At 53.8% G+C, this 16,516-nt stretch overlaps 1 protein-coding gene across 6 annotated transcripts in view; it reads left to right on the plus strand.

Moving 5' to 3' along the window:
• The window catches only part of MTSS2 (MTSS I-BAR domain containing 2), a 35,639-nt gene continuing 19,123 nt past the window's right edge, over positions 1 to 16,516 (plus strand). For 2 of the 6 annotated variants that reach the window (XM_031949964.1, XM_031949963.1), the window contains exons 1-3: positions 2 to 520; positions 12,716 to 12,777; positions 12,985 to 13,058. In XM_031949964.1, coding sequence (XP_031805824.1) covers positions 452 to 520; positions 12,716 to 12,777; positions 12,985 to 13,058 — 205 coding nt within the window. In that variant the 5' untranslated portion in view covers positions 2 to 451. Of the gene's footprint in view, positions 521 to 12,715; positions 12,778 to 12,984; positions 13,059 to 16,516 lie in introns of all 6 variants that reach the window. The other 4 variants (XM_031949966.1, XM_031949962.1, XM_031949967.1 and 1 more) reach the window with 4 other exon arrangements.

Consider the following 16,516-nt stretch of genomic DNA (forward strand, 5'->3'; position numbering starts at 1 on the left):
CCCCCTCTCCCCGCGCCCATGTGACGCCGGAGCCTCCTGGGCTCGGATTACCGCCCCGCTCGCTCCCCGCCAGTCCCCGGGATCGCCGCGCCGCGCTGCCCTGCGCCCCCGCCAGCTCCCTGCGCCCCCGGCCGCGGGAGAACGGACGCGGGCCGCTGCGGGGCCCTCCATCCCGGGCCGGCCGCCTCCGAGGGGCGGAGCGGGACATGGCTGCGGAGGGCCGGCGGCTGCGCGCGTCCCCGGCCCGGGGGGCGGCCGGCCGCTGAAGCCAGCGCGGCCAGAGGCGGGGGCGCCCGACCGGCCGCCCGCGGGGCCCGCCGCGCCCAGCCTCGCCGCAGCCGCCCCGGGACCTGCCGCGGCTTTTTGTTCCTCGGCCCTCGCCGATTCGCGGAGCCCCGGGAGCCGCGCCCCCGGCCCGCCGGCCAGCCCCAGACCCCTCGTCCCGGCCGGCATGGAGACGGTGGAGAAAGAGTGCGGGGCCCTGGGGGGCCTCTTCCAGGCCATCGTTAATGACATGAAGGTAAGAGAAGCGGAGAGAAAGGGGGCCCCGCCCCCTCGCGTCCTGCCCGAGCCGCTCCCGCTCTGGGGGGGACTGCGCCCTCGGGGGACCCCGACCGAGCCCTGGGAGACCCCCCCCCTCCCCCGCCGGACGGAAGCGGCTTGCCGTCGGTCTGTCGCTTAGACCCGTGGGCTCTGGGCGACTGGGGGGGGGGGGCACTTGGGGGAACCTGTGTATGTATGTAGCTGGGACTCTGTGTGTGTGTGTGTGTGTGTGTGTGTGTGTGTGTGTGTGTGTGTGCGCGCGCGCCCTCGCGGGTGAGCGCGCCGTGGCCGTGGCCGTGGCCGTGGGCCGGCCCGGGTTCTGTCCTTGTTGTCTGACGTGGGGAAGCAGAGGGACAGGATGCTGGCGGGCGGCGGGGCCTCTGCCTGGGGCTGCTGGACAGAGCTCCCGGGAGAAAAAGGCTGAGATGGGGCTGGGGAGAGGGAGTGGGGGGGGGCAGAGCTGGCACTGGAACCAGCCCTGTCTCGGGGGAGGGGTGTCCGCCATGACCCCCGCCTCGGGAGAAGAGCTCCCCACGGCCCGGGAGGGAGCGGCCGAGTCTCTCCGCCGCCCTTTAAATCCCTGGGCTCCGGCTGTGGGAGACTGGGTGCCTCCTCCTCTCCCCTCTCCCCCTGCCCCATCCCCCCAATCCTCTTCCCTCCTCCCCCTTTCCCCCCCTCTCCTCCCCCTGGCTCCTTGCTGCAGCCCCGGAGCCCAGACAATGCTGTCATTGCCAAGGCCAGGGGGGAAAAAATAATAAAGCCGGGAGAGAGGACTTAACTCCTTCCCCACCGGCCCGCGGCTCTTCCAAGGCCCCGGGACCGGGGTCCGGCGGGGCGCCAGTCGGAGCACATGTAGCCCGCTGACCCGAAGGGCCGGGATTGGTGGTGGTTACTCCGGGGCTTCCCCCTCCCCCCAGGGCCAGGGAGAAGGTGGGGGAGGGGCGGTCCGGAGCTTGGGGGCAGGGAAGGAGAGGGTGGACTCAGCGGGGACAGCAAAGCCCCCTGCCTGGCCTGTCCCCTGGCGTGGGAAGAAAGGCCTAAAGAGCAGTCACATCCCTCCCTTCCCCAGCCACCCCCACCCCCCACACATATGCTATTCCCTTTATCCAGGGTTCTTGTCTCCCGTTTTTCTCTCCTCTCCCTTCCCCCTCCCTGAGATGCCCACCTTCCCCAAAGTCAGGAAGAAGGAAGAGGCTCTCTTCTTTCCACAGAGGGAGATACTGAGTCCCGGGAACAAGTTCAAGGTCACCAGGGGGAGTTGGTTAGGAGTTTGGGAGCTTGCTCTGCAGGCTAACATCCCTCCCCAGATTTCCAGTAGCCTCTCTGCCCTGTAATTGTAGCATGGGAGGGTGGAGAGAATGGAGCCTGTGAGTCTATTGACCCTTGCTATCAGGACTACCAGGACCTGGGGGATTTGGCCCAAGGCCTCAAGGAAGCCAAAACAAGGTGGGAGGGGGAATCCTTTGGGATGGAGGGTCGGGAACTGGTTTGGGAGGATAGAGGAGGAAGGGATCTGAGGCTGAGGAGTGGATTAGATCATGGACTTGGGGTGATGTGTGGGGGGCTCAATATAGGAGATGCCATCTGTCCAGAAATGGGACTTAGAAGTTCTAGATTTCAGACCGAGAAATCACATGACATAGGCTTCCTTATCAAAGGATCCAAGCCCCTTCTTCCCTTAGTCTCCTCTCCTAGGGAAAGAAGGGGGAAGGGGGACGCCTTCATTTCTTTTTCTAGAGTCTGGTAAGATTCGGATTCGGTGAAATAGAACAGAGGGAAGAGCTGGAATCAGAACCCGGAATGCCTTACTCTGGGGCTACACTAAGGGGCAAGTAGCACATCCCTATCACAGGGAGACACACACAGCTCAGGAGGAACCCATCCAGCATAGTGCTAGGACAGGCAAAGCTAGTCCCAGCAGAAAACAGACCGAAAGTTGCTCCCATCCCTGTGGCGTTCCGGAGGCCAGCTCCCCCAGGGAGCCCCATCACTCTGGAGGCCAGAGGGCATGCCGGGTAGAGCTAGGACCCTGGCACGGGCAACTGGAAAGCTGAATGTGGCAGGCTGCCCCGTGGCTGGACTGGTTGTACCACCACCATCTCACCCCCCTGCTGCTCCGGGACTGTTTTCCTACTTCTTATATTTGGTGGGGGTGGAGAGGGAGAGTTCGACATTTGATTGGTTCCTGGAAGCATCCTCAGCCTGGGGCCTGATGTTCTAATAGCAGCAGGAAGCTGGAAAAAAAAAAAAAAAAAAAAAGACTGAAAAATGTGCTTGGGGAAACTAGAGAAGGTGGTCAAGTCCTATCTCCCACTTTCCCCCGGCTAATCAGTGCCCCATGGATTCAACTGGCTCCACGCTATCGATTAACTGTCCCAGCACCGGTCCTGCCTTAGTGAAGCAAGCACTGGATTTGGAGTTAGTAGAGCCGAGTTAAAATCCTGCTCCTCTTACTTGCCTGTATGACCTTCCTGGGTCTCAGTTTACTCCTTTGCAAAAAAAAAAAAAAAAAGGGAGGGGGGGGTTACCTGATCTTTAAGTTCCTTCCAATTCTCCATCCTGTGAGCCTATCAACATTGCTCAATTATTTACTTACTATCCATATCTTTCCCCTGGTTTCCCAACCTAGGACTTGTGATTTTATCAACACAGGTAATTCCCCGTGAGGATATTGTTACTGACACAGATTGAAAATTAGCCCCTGTTCTACAGTTTAGTCTTGGACAGTTGCTAGGGACCTGAGAGTTTGAGTGACTTAGGATCACACAGCCAGTTCCCTCCCACCTGAAACTGGCCCTGATGCTTCTTTTGATCGATGCATTTCCCCAAAATCCAAATATTTGTCAAGTTTGAATTCCCCACTTACCCCTTTCCTAAGAGTCCCCCTATTCCCTCAGCTCCATCCACCCTCACCAGCTTTCAGCTTCCCGGGCTTTCCCAAGATCAAGTTGTCCCCTATTTCTGCTTTGGAAGAGAAAAGGCATTGGAGTGAAGTGGAAGGTCCCTAGTTTTGAGGTCTGTTCCCTTCATTCCTGGGTGACCTGGCATGATAAACTGGCTCTTGGTTTCCTCAGGGGTTGAACGCGGTCTCTTCCTGAGATTCTTTCGGCTCCAGAACCCATGTTGATGAAAGTTGGGGCAGGCTGAGAAGGTCCAGTTTCTTCAGAGTTGGACCCCCAGCAGATTCATGCTCCCCGAGACTTTGCCGAGGCTCTGGACTCTCCTTGCCTTTTTCTTCCCCCATACTTTTCCTTTTTTGTCTCATAAACAAGATAAAAGAGGCAGCTTTCATTGAAAGATCTCTTTCCCTAGGAAGGCAAGCAAACCTTAGTCTCCTTCCACTCCCAAGTATAGGACGTGGTGTGGAGATACATCCTTGGAGCCATCCCAAGACTCATTCACCGATGTCGTTCTCCTTACAAAACTGTGGGAACAAGATTCCAACTCCTAGATTTAATCTGGAAATAAATTTAGAGATCAATCCCTCCCCATTCCCGATGTTATTGACAGATGAGGAATCTGAGAGGTTAAGGGACTTCCCCAGGATTACACAACTAAGAAGTATCTGAGGCAGGATTTGAATCCAAGTTTTTCTGGCTTCAAATCAGGAGCTCTCCCTGTTCCTCCATTCTGCCCGTGGACAGCTGAGTCCTCGCTTCTTGTGGATGGAACATGGCTGGATTTATAGGAATGTAGATTTCGATGAGCACACACACAGAGCTCCAAAAAGGTTAAATGATTCACCCAATGTCATCCAGATAGTGAGAAGGGTAAACGTTTCTGGCTATCTGATGGCAGACATTTGAACAAGATGCCACGAGAGATTATTTAGCTTCTGGGGCCTGAGGATATCAGAGCTGGAAGGATTTCTCAGGTGGGAAAATAAGATCGAGAGAGGGGAAACCATTTGCCCAAACAGGTCGTTACAGAGACAGCACCGGAGCTGGGAGCCTTTTCTCCTGACCTCCCCAGGCAGGGGAGTTCATGGTGTTTCATCACACTCTGGCTGCTGGCTCTTACCCCCAAAGGCAAAGATTGTTTGGGCCAGCTGGCTCCTTGGGACCTGATGGACGAAGAAGGGTCCTGGGGAACAGGGGAGACCCTGAGGGGCCTAAATTTATGGAGACCCCCAAACCCGGGGGCTGATTCTAGTTTCTGGCACCTCTCGCCGACAGTTCTCCCAGAGCTGCTGTGGAAGCCCAGGGACCTGAGTCATCAGAAGCCGGAGGAGTTTGGAAAAGTCTACGGGGCCACCCCCCTTTACCCTCGCCCCCCTCCTTCCACCCTCCCCGTGGGGAGTGATGACCTCATCCATAAGGGCTTTTCCAGATTTGGGGAACATCCAGCTAGAGAGCACTAGGATACATTCAGGGCTGCGGAGAGTGGATAAAGGGGCCTTCTTGAAATGACTTCTCTTCCTTGTTTACCCCTCACCCCATGTCACAGAGCCAGAGCTGGGAACTGTGAAAGGCAGTGTCAGAGGGGAGAGAGGGCCATGGAACAGCCGGGCCCCACAGTGTTTGCAGACATCTCCATAGAGTCTGGGCGAGATCACCCCAGGGTGGGAGGCCCGCGGGGATTTTCCATCTCCATTCCATCTTCCCTCTCCTTTCCCCCTGCTGTCCCTGCTGTGCCGCCTGCCGCTCAGATGAGAACATCCCCTAAGCCACCAATGCAAAGTGCAGCAAAGCGAGCAAGCCCCAAAGAGTTATTATTAATATCGTAATAACAGCAATTAGCATCGTAACAATAACAGAATTATTATTATTATTATATTAATAACAATAAAAACCAGTATCATGCTAATAAAATTATTATCATCATAGCAACAAAATTACTATTAATATAACAATATCATAACAATAGGATTATTAATATAATAATAACAGAATAACAATTAGCATTATAATAGAAATATTATTAATATAACAATATAACAGTTTAGTATCATAATAAAAGAATTATTAATATCATAACAACAACAGAATAACAATTAGTATCATAACAATAGAATTATTAATAATATAACAACAATATAACAATTAGTATCATAACAGATTTATTATTAATATCATAATAACAACAGTCTCACCTCAACTCAGATCAACATAACAACATAATAACAACAGGCATCAATGTATCATTTTAACAAAGTACTGTTATCTCATTTGCTCCTTACAGGCTACTGTTATACCCATTTGAAAGACAGTTGAGGTTTAGAAAGTCCCATAGTGAGTGCCTGAGTCAGGATTTGAATTCAGGCTTTCCTGGGTCTAAGTCCAGCCATCTCTTCACGTTGTTACCCATCTCTGTATCCTCTGGCTCTCGAGCTCAAATGAGAAAATACTCCTGAAGTGCTTAGCACAGTACCCAGCAAAGAGTAGGTGCTTAATAAATGCTTAATCCCTCCCTCACTCCCCCACTGCAGGGACCCCTGGTTTCTCCTATGACTATGGCCTTGCCCTTCCAGTTTCCCATTTTTAAATCCCATCCTTCTTTGGGAAGGACTATATCTGTCCAGTGCAGTAGGTGGGTATCTTTGGGGTGACCCTGGAGGAAAGACCCTCTGTAAACAGAGGACGCCTCGGAGGGCTAAGCGGCCTCCGCAGGCCTGGACTAGCCTCCTTGCAGGGTTCAAGCCTTATCTAGCGGTCGGTGCTCAGGGGAACTGATTTTCCCCAGCCCAGGCGTAAGGAGGGGGTTTCCCTGTGCTGAGGAGCCCAGAGCAGCACGATCTAAATCACTGGCCAGTGTTTGTCTGAGCTGCACATTCGCAGGAGGCTAGAAGCCTCGGGGCCCTTAGTCCTAAAGCCTCCTCCCCGAGACTTCCGGCCTCGTGAGGTCCCTTCCAGCCTTCATCCTTGAGCCCTCGCTTCCAGGAGCTCCTCGTTTCTGGGGGCTCCACTTTTAGAACCTCTGGCCCTCCCTGCCCTCTTGGTCAACAGCCTGGGCCATTGATAATGTTTCCTTGCTGGGGCCTAGGGACCCTCAGACTTCTGCTTTAGATGTATTCCCCACCAAGTCCCTCTCCTCCCCCCCCCAAGATACTCCCAGCAGCACAACGTGGTGTAGAGGGAACGCTGGACTTATGGGGGATGAGAAGTCCTGGGTTCAAATCCCAACCCTTCTACTTAGAGCTAAAGTCACCTAAAATCCAACTGAAACTTCTGTAAAATGGGACTGAAAAACTCTGGGAGATAGTGAGCACGAACTCAAGGTATAGAGATCCACGTGCCGGTCTAGCTATGCACAAGGAGTCCCAAAAGTCTCCCCCAGCTCAGATCAGCATCTTATCTGCAGCAGAGCTGAGAGAGCTCACCTGGGATGCCTGTTCAGGTAATAGCCAGCAAGGGCTGAACTTGAACTCAGGGCCTCTTGTCTCTAAAGTCAGATTATGGACCTAGCATTGTGGTGCTCAGTTAGCCGACCCTTCAGGCCCCCATTTGGATTTTCTTGGCAGATACTGCCGTGGTTTGCCATTTCCTTCTCCAACTCGTTTTACAGATGAGGAAACTGAGGCAAATGGGGTTAAGTGACTTGTCCAGAGTCACACAGCTAGGAAGTGTCAGAGGCTGGATCTGAACTCACTAAGAAGATTCCTCCTGCTCCATACAGTGTGCCATCCAGCTGCCCTAGTGCCTGGCTTAGTGTCCGGCAGAGAAAGGAGAGAAGAAGTGTCATTTCTTCTCTCCTTCTGTCTGTCTCTCTGTCTCTTTCTCTTTCTGATACTTTTTCTTTGTCTCATTCTCCCTGTGTGTGTCTCTCTGTCTCTCTTTCTCTCTGTGTGCCTCTTTTTGTCTGTCTCTGTCTCTGTCTCTCTCTCTCTGTCTCTCTCTCTCTTTGTTTCTCTTTCTCTTCTGTCTCTATCTCTCCCTGTCTCTTTCTTTCTCTTTGTCTCTCTCTCTCTGTCTCTCTATCTTTCTCTTTGTCTCTCTTTCTCTGTCTCTCTCTTTTTCTGTTTCTCTCTTTGTCTGTCTCTCTCTCTCTCTCTCTCTCTCTGTCTCTCTCTCTCTGTCTCTTTCTCTTTGTGTGTCTCTATTTTTCTGTCTCTGGCTTTCTGTCTCTGTGTCTCTTTGTCTCTATCTCTGTCTCTTTCTCTCTGTCTCTGTCTCTCTAAGCCTAAGTGAAGAAATGTTAGCCGGAAGCCCAATTGCTAGGACTTGGGTTCTACATAAATCCTTGGGCCTTTCTAGGCCTCGACCCTCCCCTCGGGCTGTGGGAGCAGTACCCGGAGCCTTCTCTAGCTCTGGCTTTGGGTTTGAGATCTGACATATCTACAGGGTCCACGGGCCTGCAGGAAGCTCCCTTTGGGCCCAGGCAGTTCCCTGAGACTACATAGAAGCCAAGTCTCCTGGCTACCTCCGAGGAGGGAGTGTCCCCACCGGGAGTTCCCTACACTTGTTGAAATACTAGGCAAACACCTTCCCCTCCCCAAAGCGGTGGGAGTTGGGGTAGCCTGGGCCTCCTGACAACATTAAGCACAACTACACCCCAGGAGCTCTCCTTCCTAGAATGTCTTAAAGCTCCTGCTCTCCCGGGTGCCGGCCGTCCCTCAGACACGTCCCTTCGCCATGTCCCTGACCTCACTTTCCTCCTCCAAGGGGAGAGAGTCGGAGGGGGAGCTGACACGGCTCTTCCTCGCCCCCTCCCCGAGCTCTCTGGCTCCATGAAGTTCACCATTGAGGCTGAGCTGCCCGTCTCTCTGGAGGTCACTCCACAAGGCTTGGCCCACACCAGCCCTGCCCTGTCCCGAGGGGCCTCGGCCCCCCCGGTCAGAGCCCACCGGCCCCTGCCCCACATTCTCAGGGATCAGAGCATGGCTAGATGCCCAAGAAATGGCTGCAACAGTGGCGCTCCCGCAGGGATCCCTCCCCTTCCCAGGCTCAGGGACTGGCTCCTCATCCCAACAGGAGGAAATTTTTTTGGCACCACCAGGATCAGGAGGGAGAAGGCCAGCGGGGGGAGCCTGCGGGATCAGGGTGGGGGAACGGGAGGCCTGTGGGCCACAGCTGTCGGCCACTCCCTGCCCCAGGATTACGGAGCTCCGAGCTTCTCAAATATTTGCCTTCCCTCTCCCGGGATACTCAGGCTCCGCTTTGGGGGCTGCTTGGTGTGGGTGGGAGGCTGCGAGACAGGGTGCTTCTGTTCCTGCGGCTGATTCGCCTCCCCTTCCCGTCCCAGCCCCCCAATGCCCGCAGTGAGACCTACAAGGGAGTGTCCTCGGCCTGGGGAGGCGGGGAGGGTGGTGGACGACGTAGGTCCCTCGAGCCTCGAGGACTCCGGGGGGAATGAGAAGAGAAGCCAGGTCCAGTGCTCGGGCGAGCTGGGTTCAAATCCTGCTTCAGACATTTACTAACTAGGTGACCCCTGCCAAGCCCCTTAGCTCTCACCCAGACTCAGACCCCTCCCAGGGGGATTGTGGGGCCCAGATGGGGCCTTTGCAGACCTCAAAGTGTCAGCCAGGCTTTAGGGCGAGTGCCCCCCTCCCAGTGGTTCTGAGGGAGTTTCCTTTCCCACCTTCCTGTGGGCCCTCCCCCAACACCAGGGTTGTGTCTACATCCCCTCTCCCCCTCTTTGTCTGTCTGTCTCTTAATCTCTCTCTCTCTCTCTCTCTCTCTCTCTCTCTCTCTCTCTCTCTCTCTCTGTTTCTCTGTCTCTTTGTATGTATGTGTAGGTGTCTCTCTGTTTCTATCTCCGAATCAGTCTGTTTCTGTCTATCTCTTTCTGTCTGTCTCTCTCTGTCACTCTCTGTGTTCGTCATCTTTCTGTCTGTATGTGTGTATAGGTATTTCTCTGTTTCTGTCTCTGAATCAGTCTCTGTTTCTTTCTGTCTCTGTCTCTTTATGTCTCTATCTCTCTGTCTCAGTTTCTCTGTCTCTCTGTGTGTCTGTTTCTGTCTCTGAATCAGTCTCTGTCTCTTTCTGTTTGTCTCTGTCTCTCTCCATCTCTCTTTCTATTTCTTTCTCTTTGTCTCTGTCTCTCTCTCTCTTTATTTCTCTCTATGTCTGTCTCTGTTTCTGTTTCTTTCTCTCGCTCTCTCTGTCTCTCTGTGTCTCTATCTCTGTCTCTCTCTCTGTGTCTCTCTGTATCTATCTGTCTCTATCTGTGTCTCTTTCTGTCTCAGTCTCTGTCTCTGTTTCTGTTTCTTTCTCTCTGTGTGTGTCTGTCTCTCCCTCTGTTTCTCTTTCTTCTCTCTGTCTCTCTGTCTCTCTCTCTGTCTCTCTGTCCCTCTCTGTCTCTCTGTCTCTCTCTGTCTGTCATTCTATCTCCCTGTCTCTCTGTCTCTGTCTCTGTCTCTTTCTCTGTCTCTCTCTCTCTCTGTGTCTCTCTCTGTCTCTTTCTCTGTCTGTCTCTTTGTCTCTGTCTCTTTCTGTCTCTCTCTGTGTGTCTCTGTCTCTCTCTCTATGTCTCTCTCTGTCTTTCTCTGTCTCCTTCTCTCTCTCTCTCTCTGTCTCTCTCTCTCTCTCTCTGTCTCTGTCTCTCTGTCTCCTGGGCTTCCTCTGCAGAAAGTGACCCCGGGCCGCAGCAGGAAGACGCTCCTCTCTGTGCAGGTGGGCTAGTCCACCCCGGGGCCCGGCTGAGGGGCCCTGGAGCTCAGGCCCAGCGCGGCTGTTGGGGGGGGGGGCTCGGCCCGGGGGCACGGCTGCAGCCCCATTTGGCCCCTTGGCTCCCGGCTCTGGAACCCCCGGCCTTGGGCCTGTGAGGGCAGAGCGTGGCCAGCACGGGCTCAGCCTGTAAAGGGCTGTCATAAAGGCGCCATTGAGCAGCCCGGCTGGGGGCGGGGGCCGTGGGGGCCAGAAAGGCCCTTAAGAAAACCGCCCGACTTGTTTTGCCCAAAGCTAAACACAACAGCTCGGATCTGGGCCGGGGGAAGTGTCGGCCGCCCCTCCTGGGCCCAGACGGGAAACTCCTTCCTCCTCTCGGGGCCAGGCCGGGATAAAGGCCACACTGTTCCCCCACTTCCCCCAGCGCGGGGAGGAGAAAGCTACTTCTGTCCCCAGCACAAGCGCCTCATTCAGGGCCCGGCCGCTGGCCGTCCCCCCAAAGCCGGCAGGGCCAGCCCGGACCCCGGCTTAAGGCGGGAGCGGCTCCCAGCAGTACCCAGTGTCCCCGAAGGAGCGAGCCCCCAGCCAGCCCTAGGAGAGGGGAACGGCTCGCCGCGGACGTTGCGTGACCCAGAGCTAGTGAATGTCCCTTTCCGGGCCTCGGCTGGACAGACATATCCATACATACATACATGTGCACTCTCTCTACATATGTACTATGTATTTCCCCCCACGTTGGGGACTTGGAGCTCCCTGAGATGCGCACAAGGGCCGTCTGGGGATAGTTTATGTTCTTCTGGGTCAGATTGGGTTTCTGGGACCCACCGTGAGCCAGAGGCCGCATACACATGGAGCTTAAAGCTTCTCAAAAGTCGTCGCCTGATTCTTTGAAGAGGTGGGGGTCTGTGGGAATGGATATCTCAGACATTTTCCTTTTGTTAGTTTTGCTGAACATTTCCACACCCCCTCTTGTTATTCTTTGATAATAGCTGTCCAAGAGGGAAAGTGAGGAGTGATGTAGCAGGAAATGTAAATACAATAAAAAATAAATTTTAAAAATTAGAATAAATAAATAAATGAACCTTTAAAAAAATCATTCAGTAAGTGAATTAGTCTGAATGCAAATATAGTTGCAGGGTTCGAGCTACACTTGTCTCCCCTTTCCTTTAGGGTTAGGGAGCGGAGAACAGGAACGGGGGAAAGTCTGCTTGGGTCCTTTGGACAGGATGGTCATTCACTGTTCTCCATCTCCCCCGAGGGCAGGGCTGGAGGATCAGAGAGGAAATAAGGGCCTGGCCCGAGTCCTTCCAGGCCATGCTCTGGGGTGCCTGTGGCTGGGACTCCCCTCTAGGAGCAGGGACGGTGGGGAAGGTCTGGAAGACGGGTCTCCGGGGTCTCTCTTTGACAAAGCCCTGCTCTGGGCGGCACAGTGGGAAGAGTGAGAAGGCCAATTTCAAAGCCTGGCTTTGTCACTTTAAGGAAGTCTCTTCGTTTCTGTGTGCCTCAGTTTCCTCATCTGTAATACGAGGTCATTGGACTAAGGCACCTCTTGCAGCTCTAACTCCATTATCCTGACAATTAGAGAGCCCCCGTCCCACCCCTGCCTTTGGGTGGCAATACGAGGTCAGCGAGAATAAAGTGCTAAGGCAGCTGACAGACCTGCTGGACATTGCTGCTCCCCTGTGTCATCCCTCCCAGCCTTCTCCTCCCTAGCACCAGCTGCTGTAGTGGGGGAGGCGATGAGGATCGCGGGTCTCGGCTCCAGGGGGCATCAAGGGGAGAGGCGTGCCATATCCCTCTGCCAGGGACCCAGAAAGGGAGAATGGCCTGCTAACCTTGAGACCCAGGGGCTCTGGGGGGCTCCCAAGGCCTGCTCTCCCCAAGGCTGGGGGGGGGAACAGTTTCTACCTCCATTTTGGCTGCCCTGTGAGAAATGCTCCGCCCACCAAAGGCTTCCTGTGACTCCCCCTCACGGCGTGCAGGGGGGCCCGGCAGGAGGGCCCAACTCTGAGAGCTCCCACCGTCTGTGGGGGCCCAGCTCTGAGAGCTCCTTCTGTCTGTGGGGGCCCAGCTCTGAGCTCCCGCCGTCTGTGGGGGCCCAGCTCTGAGAGCTCCTGCCGTCTGTGGGAGCCCAGCTCTGAGAACTCCTGCCGTCTGTGGGGGCCCAGCTCTGAGAGCTCCTGCCATCTGTGGGGGCCCAGCTCTGAGCTACCGCCGTCTGTGGGGGCCTAAGTGGGCCATAAGCTCTGGAGGACGGGAGCCATTCCTAGCCTGGGTCTGCATTCCCCATGTGTGGCTACAGCAGGTACTTGGTATCCAGAGAGGGACTATCTATATGGCTGCTCCAGTACCCAGCCTTGCCCATGTCAGAGAGGGTCCCCACCAGGTTGGCGTCCTGGGCGTCCCATTCTGGGCCACAACAACCATGAAAACCATTTACTCAGCTTAGAAGGGGTTTGGTTTGCATGAGACGGTGTCCCCAGGCCTGCAGAACGGGGGTCCTTGGGCCACTGGAGTATGGGGAAGGCCCAGCGTACCCATTCTCCACTGCTTGTTGCACGGTGACAGAGGCTGGGCCCGGGGTTGGAGAGCGGTTGCCATTCATTCCTGTCTCTTTCTCCCCATAGAGCTCCTACCCCATCTGGGAAGACTTCAATTCAAAGGCCACTAAGCTGCACTCTCAGCTCAGGTGAGACCCAGCACCGCTGCTCAGAGCCGCTAGGAGGGGCGAGGCTGGTGACTGCCAGTGGGCAGCCTGGGCTCCGGGCCTTGCCCGCTGCCCCTCCTGGGGCCCATCCTCGGTGGCCAGGAGCAGCTTCCTCTCGGCGGGTTGGCTGGGAGGGCCGGGGCTGCAAGGCCGGTCCAGTGACTCCGCCACCCCCCCTGTCTCCCTCAGGACCACCGTCCTGGCCGCAGTCGCTTTCCTGGATGCCTTCCAGAAAGTGGCCGACATGGCCACCAACACCCGAGGTACGAGGCTGGAAATGGGACCCGGGACTGGGAAGCGGGAGAGGAAATAGAACAGGGGCAGGTGGAGCAGCAGGGATGTGCAGTGTCCTAGCCAGTGGGCAAGGGAATTCACTTCTCTGGGCTCGGTTCTCCCCGTCCTAGGAGATGAGCAGAATTCTCATTCTTCACCCCCAAGGGCATCCCAAGGGCACGTGAGATTGTCAGGGGGAGGAGGGGGCTGCTGTTCTGGTGCTGGTCCTCCCTGTCTTCTGAGAAAACAGCACCATGGACAGGGGCCAGCTCCGGGATGGGGGAGACCGGAGCCTCCATCTGCTTCCATCATATGGGATGGATGCCTCTTGAAGCCGTCTCCTCCTTGTCCTAAGGGGAAAAAACCAGGAGGAAAGGGGATGTTATCCAGACAGTTACATCTCTCAGTTGCCTTGGGCAGTCTCAGCAAGGACTGGAGTAGTTTTGGGTTCCAGGTCCAGCCTTGGACCCATGTGACTAGTAATCCCAAAGAGAGACAACCTGGTGCAAGGGAAGGAGCCCTAGATTTGGGATTCGAAAAGCCCGGATTCAAAACCTACTTCTACCACTTAGTTCCTGAACTTGAGGTCATGTGACGTCATCTGTAAAATAACTGGCCTGCACTAGATGGTCTCTGGGGTCTATGATCCTATGAAGAGGGAGAAGGAACTCCCAGTTCGTTGGCTGACCAGTTAAACAATTAACAAATACTATCAGATAAAAATTCAATTAACAAATTAAATAATCTTAAATTAAAGCAAATACTTAGTCAATAAATTAACTAACTTTAATTAAAATATTAAATAACTTAATAAATGTCCTATTTCTGAGCTTCTTAGTCCCCGTACAAAGAAGTTTAGGATACGGACCCCTCCTCTTAAGGAGTTCCTTCCTTGAGGAGACAGATGGTGAATTATAACTAGCAGCTTAAGGCAGGGAGTGTTCAAAGTCCTGTAAACGATTACTTCAGACAAAAGCGGTCCTGTAGAAGGCTTCGTGTCAGAGACTGGTCTTTTTTCTCTGTATCTCGTAGCTTTCCAGAGGATTGGTGATGGGCTCACAACCTTAGCACTGACTCATTAAATGCATTTATTCATTTAACAGTCATTTAAGTACCTACTACAAAATACCAAACTAAGTGAATCTAGGGAATACAAAAACTAAAATACGAAACTAAAAACGAAATACAAAACTAAGTGAACACAGGGAATGCAAAAACTAAAATACAAAATGAAAAATGAAATACAAAAGTAAGTGAATACAGGGAATACAAAAAACTAAAATACAAAACTAAAAATGAAACAGGCCTGGACCTCAAGAAGCTTACATTCTGCTGAGAAGAAGCAACATTCACACATGTAACTCAATAACAACATGTACAATGTTAACATCAGGGAGGATGGCCATTCTAACTGAGGGGAATGGAGGAAGCAGCCTGGGAGCTGAGTATCCCAGGAGGTAGCGGTGAGGAGGGAAGGCACGTCAGGCGTGGAGCACAGCCCTTGGAAGAGCATGGAGTTGGGAGATTAAGCCTTGTGCAAGGGAAAGTTTGGCTGGGATGGAGGGTACATGTAAGGGCTGCCACTGAGGCCCTGGCCGGTCAGGGAAGAACAAACACTGCTCTCACTGTAGAGGGAAGGCTTGCATGGCTGTCCCAAGGAACTGGTTGGGCAGCCCTGCGGAGATGAGGTGTTCATCTCAGGGAGCAGCAGGGATCGCCAGCTGCACACGGTGTTCCCACTCTACCTCTCCTCCACTTCCATACCCTGACTCTGGGACAGTAGCTCGTTATACTCCTGGGGCTGAGACAGAGCCCGCTCTGTCAGGACAGGGTTAGTTCCCTGAGTCCCAAAGTTGGAGGCAGCAGTTGTGGAAGCTAGTGGAGACCTCCAGGGACACAGGGAAGATACCTAACTGTGGTCAGGGGCTCTGGACACTCAGGGAGGATATGCCAGTCACCAAAAAACTTAGTTATTAGGTTCACCCCACATAAGAAGAGAGAGGAAGGGACCCTTGAAGTCCCAATGGCCTCACCCTCTGCAGAGAGTTCTGCAGTTTGGGGTCAGGGACAGCAAGAAGGGGGGCTGTACTTGATCTGACAGATGTGGGCCCTGCAGGGCACAGGTGCTAAAGATTGGTGCCCACTTGAACAAGAGCTCCCATCACCTCCTGTTAGAGCACCCAGAGCAAAACTAGCTTGGGCAAGTTATCCCCTCTACCCCGCTGGGGACTCCCGTTTAGGGCTGACATAGCAAATAGAAGGGACGTGCCCCAATTTGTTTAATGCTCCCTCAATAGGTGAGCCCCCTCTAAGTTTCCAGGTACAACAGCACTCAGCCTTTCTCTCTGTTCTCTGGTGGTGTTCCCCTGGGGTACCATGGTAAATTCTGCCCAAACACGTCTTAGCCCTATGACGAGGGAGATTCTGGGGATGGCTCCTTGTCATGGGTCCCAGAAACAGTCGGGGCACTGAAGATGCCATCCAGGATTGCCACTCTTATTCTTGGCAATGGATAAGTCAGTATTTCCCAAGGGTGAGCATTAGCTTCCCTAAAGAGGGAGGAGCCCCTGGAATGTGGCAGTGTGGGTAAACAAGGGGTCCTGCCCTGCCCACGGTGCTCTGGGTGGAGGTAGGGAGTGGTTAAGGGGAATGTCAGCTGTCCTGGTCCTGCATCTCAGAGTGGGCCCTGCCCCTTTGACGTCTGCCCATTTGTCCAGGAAGCTTGGAGCTTCCAGACATGCTAGGAACGTGCCCCTAGTCAAGCCCTTGAGGGCAGCTGGCATCCCAGACCCCAGGCCTTGGTCTGGTATCCATTTTCATCCAGGCATCAGGTATTTACTCAATTCCACCAAGTTCAGCAAATACTTATTAAGTATCTTCTGTGTGCAGAGCCTGTAGGCTGGGGGCTGAGGAACACAAGTATAAAAAAGCTTTAATTCATTTTCTTTTGGAGTTTTTTGTTAATAGCACCTATATTTTAGTGAGTTAAGCTTCACAAAGCTCTTTACGCACCTTATCTCATTTGAGCCAACCCTGAAGGAGAATGGGGGAGGGAGGTAAAGTACTTTTATTATCTCCATTTTACAGACAAGACACCAGAAGTTGAGAGAAGATAAGTGACTTGCCCAGTGTCACACAGCTAGTAAGCATGAAAGGCAGAATTCAAATTCAGGTCTTCCTACACGATCTCACTAGGGGAGTGCTTGCAATACACAAGACACTGTGATAATGTTGAGGGCAAGGGATGGCATATAGAGGAATATTAATGTGTTATCCCTGCCCTCCCAGAGATAAGAAGTTCATTAGAGGGACAGCTAGGTGGTGCAGCAGATAGAATATCAGCCCTGAAGTCAGGAGGACCTGAGTTCAAATCTGGCCTCAGACACTTAACATTTCCTGACTGTGTAACCCTGGGCAAGTCACTCAACCCCAATTGCCTCAAAAAAAA

Source organism: Sarcophilus harrisii, chromosome 2 (genome assembly GCF_902635505.1).
Source record: "Sarcophilus harrisii chromosome 2, mSarHar1.11, whole genome shotgun sequence".
NCBI classification, from domain to species: domain Eukaryota; kingdom Metazoa; phylum Chordata; class Mammalia; order Dasyuromorphia; family Dasyuridae; genus Sarcophilus; species Sarcophilus harrisii.